The sequence below is a fragment of the Ursus arctos genome, unplaced genomic scaffold (genome assembly GCF_023065955.2).
Source record: "Ursus arctos isolate Adak ecotype North America unplaced genomic scaffold, UrsArc2.0 scaffold_7, whole genome shotgun sequence".
In the NCBI taxonomy this organism is placed as follows: Eukaryota; Metazoa; Chordata; class Mammalia; order Carnivora; family Ursidae; genus Ursus; species Ursus arctos.
The window spans coordinates 55497026-55510831 of record NW_026623089.1 but is presented as its reverse complement, the minus strand read 5'-3'; the positions used below and the strand labels follow the sequence as shown (position 1 = coordinate 55510831).

At 41.5% G+C, this 13806-nt stretch overlaps 1 protein-coding gene across 5 annotated transcripts in view; it reads left to right on the top strand.

The window, feature by feature from the left end:
* The window catches only part of LOC113259115 (cell division cycle and apoptosis regulator protein 1), a 199201-nt gene that overhangs the window by 24800 nt on the left and 160595 nt on the right, over window positions 1-13806 (top strand). For all 5 annotated transcript variants that reach the window (XR_006410100.2, XR_007189973.1, XM_057308834.1 and 2 more), the window contains exon 3: window positions 9696-9749. Coding sequence is in view for 3 of the 5 variants with exons in the window: in XM_057308834.1 (XP_057164817.1) it covers window positions 9696-9749 (54 nt within the window). In the remaining 2 variants the exon portion in view is untranslated. The remainder of the gene's footprint in view (window positions 1-9695; window positions 9750-13806) is intronic.

Here is a 13806-nt window from a genome sequence, read left to right as displayed (position 1 = left end):
GCGCTACCCAGGCGCCCCCATAATAAGTGTACTCTTAATCCCCTTCACCCATTTCACCCCCCACCCACCTCCCCTCTGGTAACCATCTGTTTGTTCTCAGTAGTTAAGAGTCACTTTTTTTCGTTTGTTTCTTTTTTTTCCCTTTGTTTCTTAAATTCCACATATGAGTGAAATCATACAGTGTTTATCTTTCTCTGACTTATTTCACTTAACATTGTACTCTCTAGATCCGTCCATGTTGTTGCAAATGGCAAGATTTCATTCTTTTTTACAGCTCACTAATATCTTTATCCATTCATCTATCAGTGGGCACTTGGGCTGCTACCATAATTTGGCTATTATAAATAATGCTGCAGTAAACATTGGGGCATGTATATAATTTCAAATGAGTGTGTTCATATTCTTTGGGTAAATACACAGTAGTGGAATTACTGGATCCTAGGGTAGCTCTAGTTTAAATTTTTTGAGGAACCTCCATCCTGTGTTCTACAATGGCTGCCTCAGTCTGTGTTCCCACTAGCAGTCCATGAGTGTTCCTTTTTTTCTACATTCTTGCAAACAGTCGTTGTTTCTTTACATTTTTTTTCTTTTAAAATTTAAAATCAAATGTAATTTATTTGAGAGAGAGAGCATGAGCGGGTTGGGGGGGTCAGGGCAGAGGGAGAGGGAGAAGCAGACTCCCCGCTGAGCAGAGAGCCCAACATGGGGCTCAATCCCAGGACCCTGAGATCATGAGCAAGCGCTCATTAAAGCAAACACTCAGCTGGCTGAGTCACCTAGGAGCCCCTACATTTTTTTTTAATTACACTGTTTTTTGTATACAGTTTTTTTAACTAGTAACAGTCATGGTTCTCTGTTGATGCAACAGGTTAGGGTTAGGGTTGGTTAGCCAAATGCCATATCACATACTCTTCATAGTCATTTAACCCTAATGTCAGCTTCCTTCACTGAGTCTTTGGGAGGCTGATTTGCTCAAGGCGCCATATTTAATAGCATCATTGGGATTTGGACCCACCAGGGACCTATTGATCTTGCTTAAAATAATATTTTGAGGGGTTCCTGGGTTCAGTGTATAAACAATAGTAGAACATTAAGAATCAGGGGTACCTGGATGGCCCAGTTGCTTAAACATCGATTCTTGATTTCAGCTCAGGTCATGATCTCAGAGTGCTGTGATGGAGCGCCACATCTGGCTCCAAGCTCAGCATCTGCTTGAGATTCTTTCCCCTCCTCCTCCCTACCCCCTGACACTCATGCTCACTCTCTCAAACAAGTAAATAAATCTTGAAAAAAACCATAAGAACCATGTATTTATTTTAAACAACAAGAGCTAATGTGCCTATTGATTAAATATTTGGAAGTCAGGGAAATCAAACACTTTTGGGGAGAAATTGCATTTTCTTAACTAGTATTAAGAGTGAATATCTATGGGGGCACCTGGCTGGCTCAGTTGTTAGAGCATTCCACTCTTGATCTTGGGGTGTGAGTTGGAGCCCCACGTTGACTGTAGAGATTACTTAAAAATAAAATCTTTAGGGGCACCTGGGTAGCTCAGTCAGTTAAGGTCTGCCTTAGGCTCCAGTCATGATCCCAGGGCCCTGGGATTGAGCCCTGCCTTGAGTTCCGTGGGGAGCCTGCTTCTCCCTCTCCCTATGCCTGCTGCTCCCTCTGCTTCTGTTCTCTCTCTGTCAAATAAATAAATAAAATCTTAAAAAAAAAAAAAAGACTTTGTTTATTTGAAAGAGTATGTCAGGGAGGTGGGGGGTGGGGAAGGGCAGAGGGAGAGGAAGAGAGAGCATCTCAAGCAGACTCCCTGCTCAGCACAGAGCCAGATGCAGGGCTGTATCCCAGCACCCCCAGGTCCTGATCTGAGGGAAATCAAGAGCAGTCACTCGAATGACTGAGCTACCCAGTCACTCTTATACTTGTTGATTTCTAAGGCGAAGTGTGATGAAAATAACCTTTTGGGTCTTTTGCTATGGCAAGTATATCTTCTGACTTCACAAGGTATTTCTGAAGGGTTTTACTTTGCAAAAGTATGAAAAGATCCCCTTCAAACACAGATATAGTAGCATGTTAGAACTGTCTCTAGTAAAAGGGTGCCTGGGTGGCTCAGTCGTTAAGCATCTGCCTTCAGCTCAGGGAGTGATCCCAGGGTCCTGGGATAGAGCCCCACATCAGGCTCCCTGCTCAGTGGGAGCCTGCTTCTTCCTCTCCTACTCCCCCTGCTTGTGTTCCCTATATCGCTGGCTATCTCTCTCTCTGTCAAATAAATAATAAAATCTTAAAAAAAAACAAAAACCAAAAACTGTCTCTAGTAAGAACCTCGAGGACAATTTATTTATTTTAAATAAGAGATAATGTGCTCATTGAATAAGTGTTTGACTGTCAGGAAAATCGGACAAGACTTTGGAAAAAATTTTTGATTTTAGGCATTCTATTATTACAAATATTACAGGCTCAATAGCAAGTTTTTTGGGTTTTGTTTTTCTGTTCTTCCTGAAAAAAATGATAATTCCTGTCTTCTCTCTAGCGGGGTTAAGCTCCGTGGAAAGGAATTATTCATTAAATCAGAGATCCCAAAGGTATTAAGAAGTGTCTCCAATATAGTGTGTATTCTCTATCCTATTCCTGGAATGAACAAAGGTTACCCCTTCCTCCAAACATAAAAAGCATCTGTCCAGTATACTCAGCTGAAAGAATAACTTATTTCCTGGCAGACAAGCTTTCTTCTCTATAGATTGTGTGAAACTCTGATAAATAACCTCAAAAATTTAAGGAGTTAACCCTTCTTGGGGTGCCTGGGTGACTCAGTGGGTTGCATGTTTGCCTTCGGCTCAGGTCATGATGAGATTGAGCCCCTCATCGGTCTTCCTGCTCTTTGGGGAAACTGCTTCTGCCTCTGCCCCTCTCCCCAGCTTGTGTGCTCTCTCTCTCATTCTTTAAAATAAAATTTTAAAAAATCTTAAAAAAAAGAAAAAGGAGTTAACCCTTCTTGAATAACCGATCTTAACAAAAATTTTACATACATTCATTTCCAAAATATGCCTTTCTCTGATCAGGAGACTTACTTATACAAGGGTGCTTTCTATCTTAAAAACCAGGGTTTTAAAGATCTCAGCCAAACCAATCGCCTCTCCTTAGTTCTTCCCTTGAAAAAGTAGCCAATATTTGTGATGATTTAACAGGACCATCCTAGTGGGCTTTTGAAAGGACTAATTATGGAAAATTGAAGGATGGAACAAAAAAAGCCACATTTCAAACTGGAATGGTAGAGAACTGAAAGCTGATTACATCTCTTCATGTGCAAGCTCAGGGACCAGCCTTTTATGTGCATTGTCCCCTTTGCCTCTTCACAGCCATACTCTAGTGTGACTTTTCCTTAGCCACAATGCTACCGGTGTCCTTGCACATGCTGTTACTTTCATCGGGGGCACTTCTCTTCCTTCCTTCCCTCTAAATTTCACCAACTCCTGCTTATCCTCTTTAGGTTTCAGTGGAAAAGTCACTTCCCTGAGAAGCCTTCTCTGCCTTTCATAGCTTTCTGGGCGCATCTCCATTCTACACTGCATCATGATTGTCAGTTTGTGTCTCTCCTCAGTTGGTAGGTTCTGGGTGGGCAGGCCCAGCACCACTTTTTTTTTTTTTACATTTTATTTATCTGTTTGAAAGAGAGCGAGCATGCATGTGCAGCGGGAAGGGTAGAGGGGGAAGGAGAAGCAGACTCCCCACTGAGCAGGGAGCCCAACCCAGGGCTGGACACAGGGCAGACACAAGCTGAAGGCAGACACGTACCCGACTGAGCCACCCAAGCGCCCCATGGCCCAGCACCATTCCTGCATACTGAAAGTCCCCAACATTTATTAAGTCGTTGTATGGGTTTTTAATTATTTTTTTATTATTAAGTTGTTTAAGGGTTTAAATGGGGAAGTCCATTGTAAAAAAAATGAACTAACACTTTTTAAAGAAAATGTTTTTGGATGTGAGGTCAATAATTTTGATTTTGCTAAACTTAGGGGGTAACTAGATCTAACTTTCTCAGAAAGAGAAGTTGTCTGGATGAGGGGCGCCCGGGTGGCTCAGTTGGTTGAGCATCTGCCGTCGGCTCAGGTCATTATTCCAGGTTCTGGGATTGAGTCCCACATGGTGGGGGTGGGGGTGGGGGTGGGGGGTCCTTTCTCAGCAGGGAGCCTGCTTCTCCCTCTCCCTTTGCCCCTCTCCCCGCTCATGCTCTCTCTGTCTCTTTCTCTCAAATAAATAAATAAAATCTTAAAAAAAAAGAAGTTGCGTGGGTGTAAAATGATTTGAGCTTCTCAGTGAAACAATAAATTTTTATGATTTTGCTATTAGACTTGATGAGACAATTGGATTATTTAAAAACTGAGGGTACAATGCTATCTAGTGTCAGCTCTCTAGCGTGAATGACAGGGATAAGGAGCCCAAAGATACAGAAATTCCTTTTTAAAAAAAGGCTATTATTGATTACAAAATACATGGGACAGACTAGCAAATAATAAGAAGCAAACTTCAATATATCATTCATAAAAGGGGACATTTTTCTCAATAGCATCATCCTTTGTGATTTCTTTGTTTTTGACAAAAACCCATTGATACTCTTATTGGATTTCTCTGTCCAAATTATGAATCTGGACTGTAATGGAGTAGGCTTGTCGATTTCAAGGTAGTACTGAGAATGGCTGAGAAATTGAGGAGAGGTGATATTTCAGCCCCATTAGTCTCTGGCATTATCTCTGGTTCACCTCATTGTCAACAGTTCTCACTTGGCAACTATTGAAAACCATCGCTTATTCCTTAATTCTTGTTATTGAAGAGCCGTTGTTTTTACCAGCAGTAAGCAGGACTGCTAGAGGGAATGGGGTAGTCACTAGATAGACCTGGCCCCTTAGAAGGAAAAAGAGCTTCTGCAGATAAGCCTCAGGGAAGGAAGTGGGGGAGGGAAGCCAGGGAAAGGCTGTGTGAGGAGATCGGCCCCCTGTACCCAGACTATTATTGTTTACCCAATCACCCAGGAAGATCTGTTAATCTGAAGTTTCTCTGTCTCACAAGAAATAAAACCAAGCTAACTTTTAAGATCTCTGTTAGAATTGTGAAAGGAATGAGCTGTCCTTTTCTTATTTTTAATGGTTTAAAATTTATAAAATACGGTACTTGAAATATCTTTACCCAGGTGTCACAGCAAAAGCTATGACCACTCCCTGCCCCCAACAATATGAGAAAAGAGAAATATATAGAAGGATTTCATGGGAGAGGAGAGTGTGGCTAATACTGGAAGGATTTTGTGCTGCTGGAGAGGTGTCAACTTTGAGGAACTGTGATCGCTTGAAATTACCTTAGAAGAAAACTCCTCCTAGGCAGTGTTTCATATGTCTAGTTTCTTGTGGATGCAGAGTGGTTTATACTTAGAAAGAGAAGTGGAATTTTGAAATTATTCATTAATTTATCTGAGGGCACAAAATTTATTTTTTTAAAAGCACACCTAATGTGATTTTCATTTAAATACCAGTCTTGGAGAAATCTGAGCCACTACTCCTCTATCCTAAGTGCGTGGGAGTGCCTGGGTGGCTCAGTAGGTTAAGCGTCTGTCTTCAGCTCAGATCCTGATCCCAGGGTCCTGGGATGAGAGCCCTGTTCCTGCTCAGCAGGAGACTCTGCTTCTCTCTTTCCCTCCCCCAACTTGTGCTCTCTCTCTCTCAAGAAAGAAAAGAAAAACAAAACAAAAAAAAACTTAGTGTGTGGTTTTGAAGATGTTTCAATCTTAAAGGTTATTAGGAGGAGTTACAGAGAAAGTAGTGTAGACAGTTGGTTATACCTCAGCTCAAGTTAAGTTCTAACTTGCTGTGCAATGTGATTTCTTTAAGCCTTAGTTTATCAGTGAAATAATGTAGTTAGACTCATTTTTCTCTGATGTTCTTTTTTAGTTCTATAATTGTGAGTTTTAAGAGAAAAGAGATCTCATTTTGTAATATTTGAAGGAACCTAATACTCTAGAGTTATTACAAAATTAAATACATCTTTTGCAACTTAATAATCATGATTCCTTGTGAGAAAAACAAATAAATTTAAGAGACAGAAACAAGTTCTGAATAAGTAGGACTACAACACAGGGTTTCTTAGTTTCTGACTTGCCATTCTTCCAACAGAATCTAGTTGTATGCACTTTGCCCTAAATAATAAGAGAATGGGAATGGCTCTCCTGCCCTCCAATTTCTTTGTTAGTAATGTCTGATTATTTTCTCCATCAAAGCTCACCATCACCTAAGCCCTGAGCTGAGAGACTGTCAAATCAGTAAGTACAGGATTTAGAGCAGATGGTCACAACCAATATAGGTTACGAATCTCTTCTGTGTTCAAACAAGTGCAGATCTTCATAGCGTAGTATCACTTGGATATTTTGAGTTAATGTTAGCTGTGGTCACTTTAATTAACCCTCGTATTTAGTTGAGATGAGCTGTGGCTTTATTTATTAATTCATTTTACAGAACACTGCACACAGACCTCCAGTGTTTGCTTAGTTTGCCAAGTGCAGTGTTGTATGGCTTCATGAGTGTTCCATGCAATGAAAATGCTTGTCAATGGGGCTTTAAAAAGTGGACTTCTCACTGCTGTGAATATTCAGTATACCCAACACTCCGAGTCTGATTTTATTTTATTTTATTGAGACAAACATGGATCGCAGAGGTAATAGCTTGTTTTTAATTTTATAATTATATGTATTATATATCATGGATCACTTTACTAAATATTGAGCAATCAAGCTGGAAAAATGTTGATGCTTTTAAAAAATTGTATTCAGGTATTCAAGGGGGAGAGGCATAATTTAATTGAAATGCAAGGAACTTTAAGAAATGTAGGGCTACCCATGTGTGCACTGCTGACAGGAATGTAAAATGGAATAGCCACTCTAGAAAGTTTGGTGGTTCCTTAAATATTTAAAAAGAAGTATGTGATCCAGCAGTTCTTCTCCTAGGTATATATTCAGAAGAATTGAAAGCAGGGACTCAAATAGATACTCGTACCCATGTTCACAGCAGTATTACTCACTATAGACAGAAGGTGGGAACAACCCAACGGAAGAATAAACAAGTTTGGTGTATATACACACAGTGAAAAACTATTGAGCCTCCAAACAGAATGTAATTCTGATACATCTTACAACATGGATGAAGCTTGAAACCATTATGCAAACTGGAATAAGCCAGACCCGAAAGGACAAATATGTGATACCACTTATATGAGATACTAGAATAGGCGAATTTATAGAGACAAAAAGCAAAATCGAAGGTAGCAAGGACTGAGAGAAGGCAGATGAGTTATTGTTGAATGGATACAGAGTGTCTGGGATAATGAAAAGGTGCTGGAAATGGAGAGTGGGAATAGTTTCACAACATTGTAAATGTACTTAACGCTACTGAACTGTACACTTAAAAATGGTTAAAAGGGCAGATTGTATGTTACGTATATTTTATCGCGCATGCGCGCGTGTATGTTATGCGAGCGCACACACACTTCAAAGAAAAAGAAGGGTTTAGGGCATTTCCTAGTCTTGCTGTGTTTTAGGTCCTGTTTTTCTACCTATTTCATGGTTTTGCTTCGTTTGCCACAGAGAGCTTCTTAGTGTGGGCTCAGTATTAAGTTGGCCTGATGGATGTGTTTAGGTCAGAATCCACCGGTTTTGCTACAAAGAGGCTTGGTTTTTATATTTGTTAAAAATTTTGAGAGTGGGTAGGTGAGGGAGAGGTAGTTTAACGTGGGAAAACAGTGCATGTTGGCCTTAACCATTCCAACAAGGAAAGCGTGCTTTTGTGGCAAACCGAAAGGCTAGGAATCCCGGGTGATGAAACACAGGCCTTCCGGCCCTCACTCTGTTCCTGATTTCTGGTTGTGGGAATCTGTTCTGCATCCAACTGCAAGTGGAAAACCCATCTTTGGCTGAGCAGCCAAGGAGGCCCTCCTGCCAATCCCCTAAATATGTTGCTGAAACTTTGGCCCTGTGAGGATGGAGCTGAGGCTTCTTCCCAAGATCTGTGCAGCTGTCAAGGTGGCTGTGATGGGACTGTGACCGGTCTCTGCACTACATTTTGGCAGTGACCTTGAGACCTGCCAGCTCACAGCAGCTGTCCTGGTTCTTTCTCTGCTGCCACGGTTGCCTGGCCAGGGGGCTCGCGAGAAGGAGCTAAACTCCTCTGGCTCTGGCATTCTCAGGGACTGGCAAGTTCCAACTACGGTGCCCAGCTTTCTCAGTGCCTACCACCCACCGGGCGCAGTGGCAGTCCAGGTGCGTGAGTGTGGGTGGCTGCTAGTGCCGCCTCTGGCGCAGCTCCCAATCCCCGGGAAGTGGGTGGCCCCGTCTGACCATCAGCCGGGTGGGCGGACAGGCTCAGCGGGGGGACCTACTTGGCAGCTCCAGGGAGAGATGCTCAGTGACAGTTGATGATCTTGGGAGACAGAGGAGCCAAAGGTACCCCTTTTTCCCCCAAAGGTATGAGCCCGCCTTCTGAACGGGAGGGATTTCTTGAGGAAATGAAGGTCACCAGAAATGTCCAGAGCAAGAGAGAGAAATCTTTTTCTCTCCAGCCACTCAGAGTGGCAAGTGTATTTTGAAAACTCCTCCCCCTCTCCTTGTCCTCATCCTGTCCTTTTCCTTTTAAGTGGCTTCATTAGTATTTTTTAATCCGCCTTTGTCATTGGACATTTATTGACAGAAATCAAATTGCTGTGTTTCTGGGCAAAGCGCCTGCTGCAAAGAGGTGTGGTTCCCGGGGAATGAGACACGCAGCCCAACAGCTGAGCCTACACTGTCCTCACATAACCTCCCTGCCTTAAATATCGCCAATATTTAGCCTTGCCTTATAAAGTAAAAATGCACAATACCTTCCAGAGTTTCAGCAAGCCCAAATGCCCCCCTCGGCTCAGTTATATCTCCTGTACGTTGGAGGCAGAGCCGCGCACCCCTCCCCCCGCGCAGACCTGCCCTCGGAGCCGCCAAGAGGTTACTAATCAGGGAGCCTCCGCCATCGATCCGATGGTGGAGACCTGGGGGATTTGTGTGCATTGTTTTTGCTGAAGCCTCCTGTGATTTCGGCGCGACCAGATCCTCTGCAGCGCACTCCATGTCGCAGCTTGTGGCTGCCTGTGTCCTGTGGTGAGAGCGGAGCCGCACAGGAGATCCTTTGTCTAGGAAGGCTAGCAGAGAAGATCACTTTGGAGTTGCTAAGCTCTGCATTGCCATTGGCTGCACTCTTTGTGGGGCTGTTTTTGCAAAAGGCATGCCCAGCACGTCTACAGTGCTGGCAGGCCAGGGCTGCCTTTAAACACCATGATAATAATACCAAAAAGCAGTTTGCAGAACTGTTCCACTGTAGAGGCTTCCTCTGCAGAAGCAAGCAAGATGGCTACCTCGTGGGCTTCGCTGTGAAGAATGCAGAGGCTAATTAAGACAGACTTTAAGGGGAAAAAAGGGTATTTCCCTACTTCATCTTTATGCAAGGCTTTTTTTCAGTGACTTTTAAAGTATACATTTTACATAAGCTCTTTAGGTTCTGCCTAGCAAACATGTTGATGATTTTAAATGGTCTAAGTAGTTTTATAGAGAAATAGCCAAAAATTTTGGGGGGGTGGGAGCTAATTTTTTTTTTCTTAAATGGAGGCTCATTTTGCAATTTGATTTTTTTTAGGTTATAAAAGAAAACAAGAGGCCCCAGAGGGAAAAGAAGCCCAAAGTTTTAAAGGTAATCAGCTATCGATTAAATCATATTTAATTTTTTGCCATTTCATATAGTATTTTTCTGTCACTTAGGAGTAAATTTGGAGTACAGTGGATGTGAATTCTCCCGGATTTTCAGTAGATAAATGAATTTTCACTCAACCGAAGTGTTTCTCTCTCTCTCTCTCTCTTTTTTTGATGTGCTGCATGATGTGCATATTAGCATCCTTTATTTTCAACTCCACACAAGTCTGCAGAAGGAAAAGTTTACATGCAAAGTGTTGTGAATAAAATTTGTTTTTCTTTGTAGATCCCTTTGTAGCATCTGCCTTTGTGGTGTTGCACCAGTGTGTAAACTTAAGCTCTTAAGGAGACACTATTTGAAGTTGACAGCTATGATCCATTGTGATTTTAATAGACCTTCCATTAGATACTATTTTAAAATGTGTGGTTTTGCTTTCCAAAGGAAAAGGTCCTTAGAGGTTTTAGTTCAACTTAAAATATGTAAGCCATCGAGATCAGCCAAATTATCATTGCTTAATCCCAAATTCTCATTGTATCATTTTTAATTTTGGCATTCATAGAGCTGTAGCAATATGCATGTTTTCTTTATTTTCAGTAGTTTGCCTAATGAGCATTTAGCAGTAACCTAATTCGGTTATAAGCTAACAGTCTGTGTTGGGAGCTTTGTATGTATTTAGAAGGGTTAATTTAAAAGCATAGGGCACGACTAAAAGTTCAGGTCTAGCTTTAGTTTAGCAAATGGGTGCTTATGTGTTAAAGGTTTCAAGTGACATATTGCTGTTATAAATGTAAACAACCTGAGCAAGTAACCTTTTTAATTCAAAAAAAAGATTTATTAAGCAATAAAACTTACTGGTCTTTAAAATTATATCGTGTATATATAATTAACAATATTTTAACCTAATCTTAGCTTTTCTTTTACAAATAAAGTTTTAGCACTCAAAGAGGAACAACATGTTGAACTATGGATGTGGCAAATTTTTGTCATTTGCTTCACCAGTTGTGTACCTCGAAAATGTTATTGACATGGAGAACCAAAGCTTGCATTGCTTTCAAATTTGTCTGACCACCTTGAGTTTCTGTTTCCTGTATGTACACGGCGTTGCCATGTACATTTTCATGAACCAACAAGTATTTGTTTAATATTTACCACACAGTCATCAGTGTTCTAGGCACTGTGAAATGAATGAAATTGCTTGGCACAAATTCTTATTGGGCCTGGACAAATAGAATACTGGTTATTTTCAAGGTAAATTAACCCCTCCTGTTTTTCTTCTGCATATTGATCCACCCACCCCCTTTTACTTCCTTCCCCTTCTCCAGCTATAGAATTGTATCATTAAAAGCCCTGCTTATATTTCTTAATCTCTTCTTACACTCTCTGTATTGGGTGTATCCATCTCAGGTGTTCTGTCTTCAAATCTTCAAGGGAGAAATCATTTTAGTGCTGCTGTTAAAATGGCTCTCAAATTTGCAGGGGTTGGGGTGGGGGCATAGGAGAAAGAGGTCAATTGCATGGACATACTAATATAGATGAAGCTTGGTAGCTAAATCATCATCTGCTTTTGTTAGGAAGTAGAATTGGGTTTGGGGGATACTATTTAATTTTATGTTTATTTTGTTAGTCTGTGGGTGTCCTGTCACCTGAAATAAATTTCAGAAGTAAATATACCGTGTGTTGCTTTTTTGAATTATGGCAATGGACTCTGACTTATTTTTAAATGTGCCTGTGGGTGGCTGAATTTCATGTGCCACAGAAGGGCAGAACTGAATTGTTGCTTACTTTCCTCTGTAGTTATCAATTGTTGTACAAGAGTAGGGAAATGCCCTAAAAGGAAAAAAAAAAAATTTCCCCCCTGATGTTGGCATTTTAAAATGTTTTCTTTAATTTTCTATTGGCCATAATATATTTTGTTCTCCAGAGGAAGCTTTGTTTCTTTGTTCCACGGTAGAAAGGCTAAAATACTTTCAAATTTTAGCTTGATGGGTGTAAAAGAGGTAGTATGTTGTACAACCCTGAAGGAGATGTTAAGAAAATGAAATCCATATTTGGGGGGGGGGGGCGGGGGAAGAGTACAACTTTCAGTTTAAGGTTTTCTGGGTGAGGACTTAGTGTTCCAGCTGGCTGCTACCTGGCGGAGCAGTGATGGGAGTCTATAGGGTACTGCTTGGTCTCCTTTCATAATTCTCTCTGCATTTGTCATTGTGCCGGAGATCTAGTCCACTTCCTTTGACTCCGGCGCCTTAGATCTTCAAATCTGGGTCCCTCGCTCTTTAATCAGGGTGGATGCTGCAGGTATCCTAACCAAAGATGTTCATCTTTATCATCTGTGAAGAAGTAGTTGGACAGGTGAAGAGTCTGGTTAAGGAAATTGGGTGCAGAATTAAAGCTTGTCCCATCCTACTCTGAACGGGCTAACTAAATATTGAATCTAGTTGTGGGGCTGAAATTGCCTGGTATGTCTCATAGCTCTCACTTTTAAGCCATCTGTTATCTATATGAATAACCTATATTCATTCTATTGTAGTTCAAAATGTAAAACGGTAGATAGTGATTTCAAATCCCTGACTAGAGAGGGAATTCTCCTCTAGCTGAAATGACAGTTTCTGTCCAAAGCACTCAAATGGCCAGAATGGGTATCAGATGATGGGGGTAGAGGGTAGGCAAAGGACAAATTCCTGCCTGTACTGGTTCTGGAGGACCAGGTTCCGGCTCAAGCCCTATTGATTATCACTAGATATTTTTCATATACATGGCAGCTTATTGGCTGTGCTGTAATTGTTTCCTTGACTCTTGTGTAAGGTAAAGGTGTGAAGTAATTTCAGGCATTGATTCATCAAATTGGACTTGCGAGTGGTATGATTTGGAACTCCACATAGTAGAAACATTTATGTAAATAATCTCTACTTGGTGTGTCAGGGTAAGAGGATATATTCCCTTAAGAGAATGTCGATTTTAAGGTAATATCACTTTGGTTACGTTATCAGTCATTGTCCCTGGAAAAAATCAGATTGCATGGTCCTTTGGGGCTGTTGAGGGGAATTTAATAAAGGAGTTGTTTAAAAGATGTGGGCAGAGTTAAGAGAAGAACTGGGGATGCCAAAGCATCCCAGGACTAGTGACAGCAGAGATTTCTCACCACTTCTAGGCCTGAAGGGGCCAGGAAGTGGGAACAGAAACGCAGATAGAAAGATAGTTGGAGTTGAAGAGATGGAGCAGGGGCTTTTATTGCAGCCTTTGGTAACGGGATGTTTCTGCAGAAAGTTTTGGGGAGTGGGGGATGGAAATAAATACCTGCCCTCCAGTTTTCTGCTGCTTTCATTGGTGGATCTAATACGAAGCCAGAAGAGGCCAGTCGGCTCCTGTGGCAAGCAAGAGGGTATGGAGGATGAGTGTGGACCTAGAGGGTCAGACAGAACATATTCAGCAGCACTAGTGACCACAGGGACAGGGTGGCAGGGTCAAAAATAGTACCAGAACCCTTATTATACCAACGTAACATTAGGTGAGCCTGGGTGTAGATAAGAAACTATACTGTGTTTGCAACTTATCTGTAAATCTAAAATCATTTCTTTTTTTTTTTTTTTTTTAGATTTTATTTATTTATTTGACAGAGAGAGCAAGAGAGCACAAGCAGGGGGAGGAGTAGAGGGAGAGGGAGAGGCAGACTCCCCGCTGAGCAGGGAGCCCGATGTGGGGCTCCATCCCAGAATCCTGGGATCATGACACGAGCTGAAGGCAGACACTGAATTATCTGAGCCACCCAGGCGCCCCTAAAATCATTTCAAAATAAAAAGTATGGGCATCCCTGAGCGGGGACCATATTTAATTCTGGAATTAGAGACACTCTTTCGAGGTCAGTAAGGGATATTTTCTAGCTATTTGGTTATAAACTATCATCAAAGTAGTATTTGGAAGAACTGAGTGAACAAATATAAAGAAATGTCAGTGGATATTAAACCAGGAAATGGTCTACAGATGATTTAGAAAAGAAAAACATGAAAGCTAAGTGATCTTCCTGCTAGCTTCTGCACTGGCAACCCTGCTCTTCGCTGTT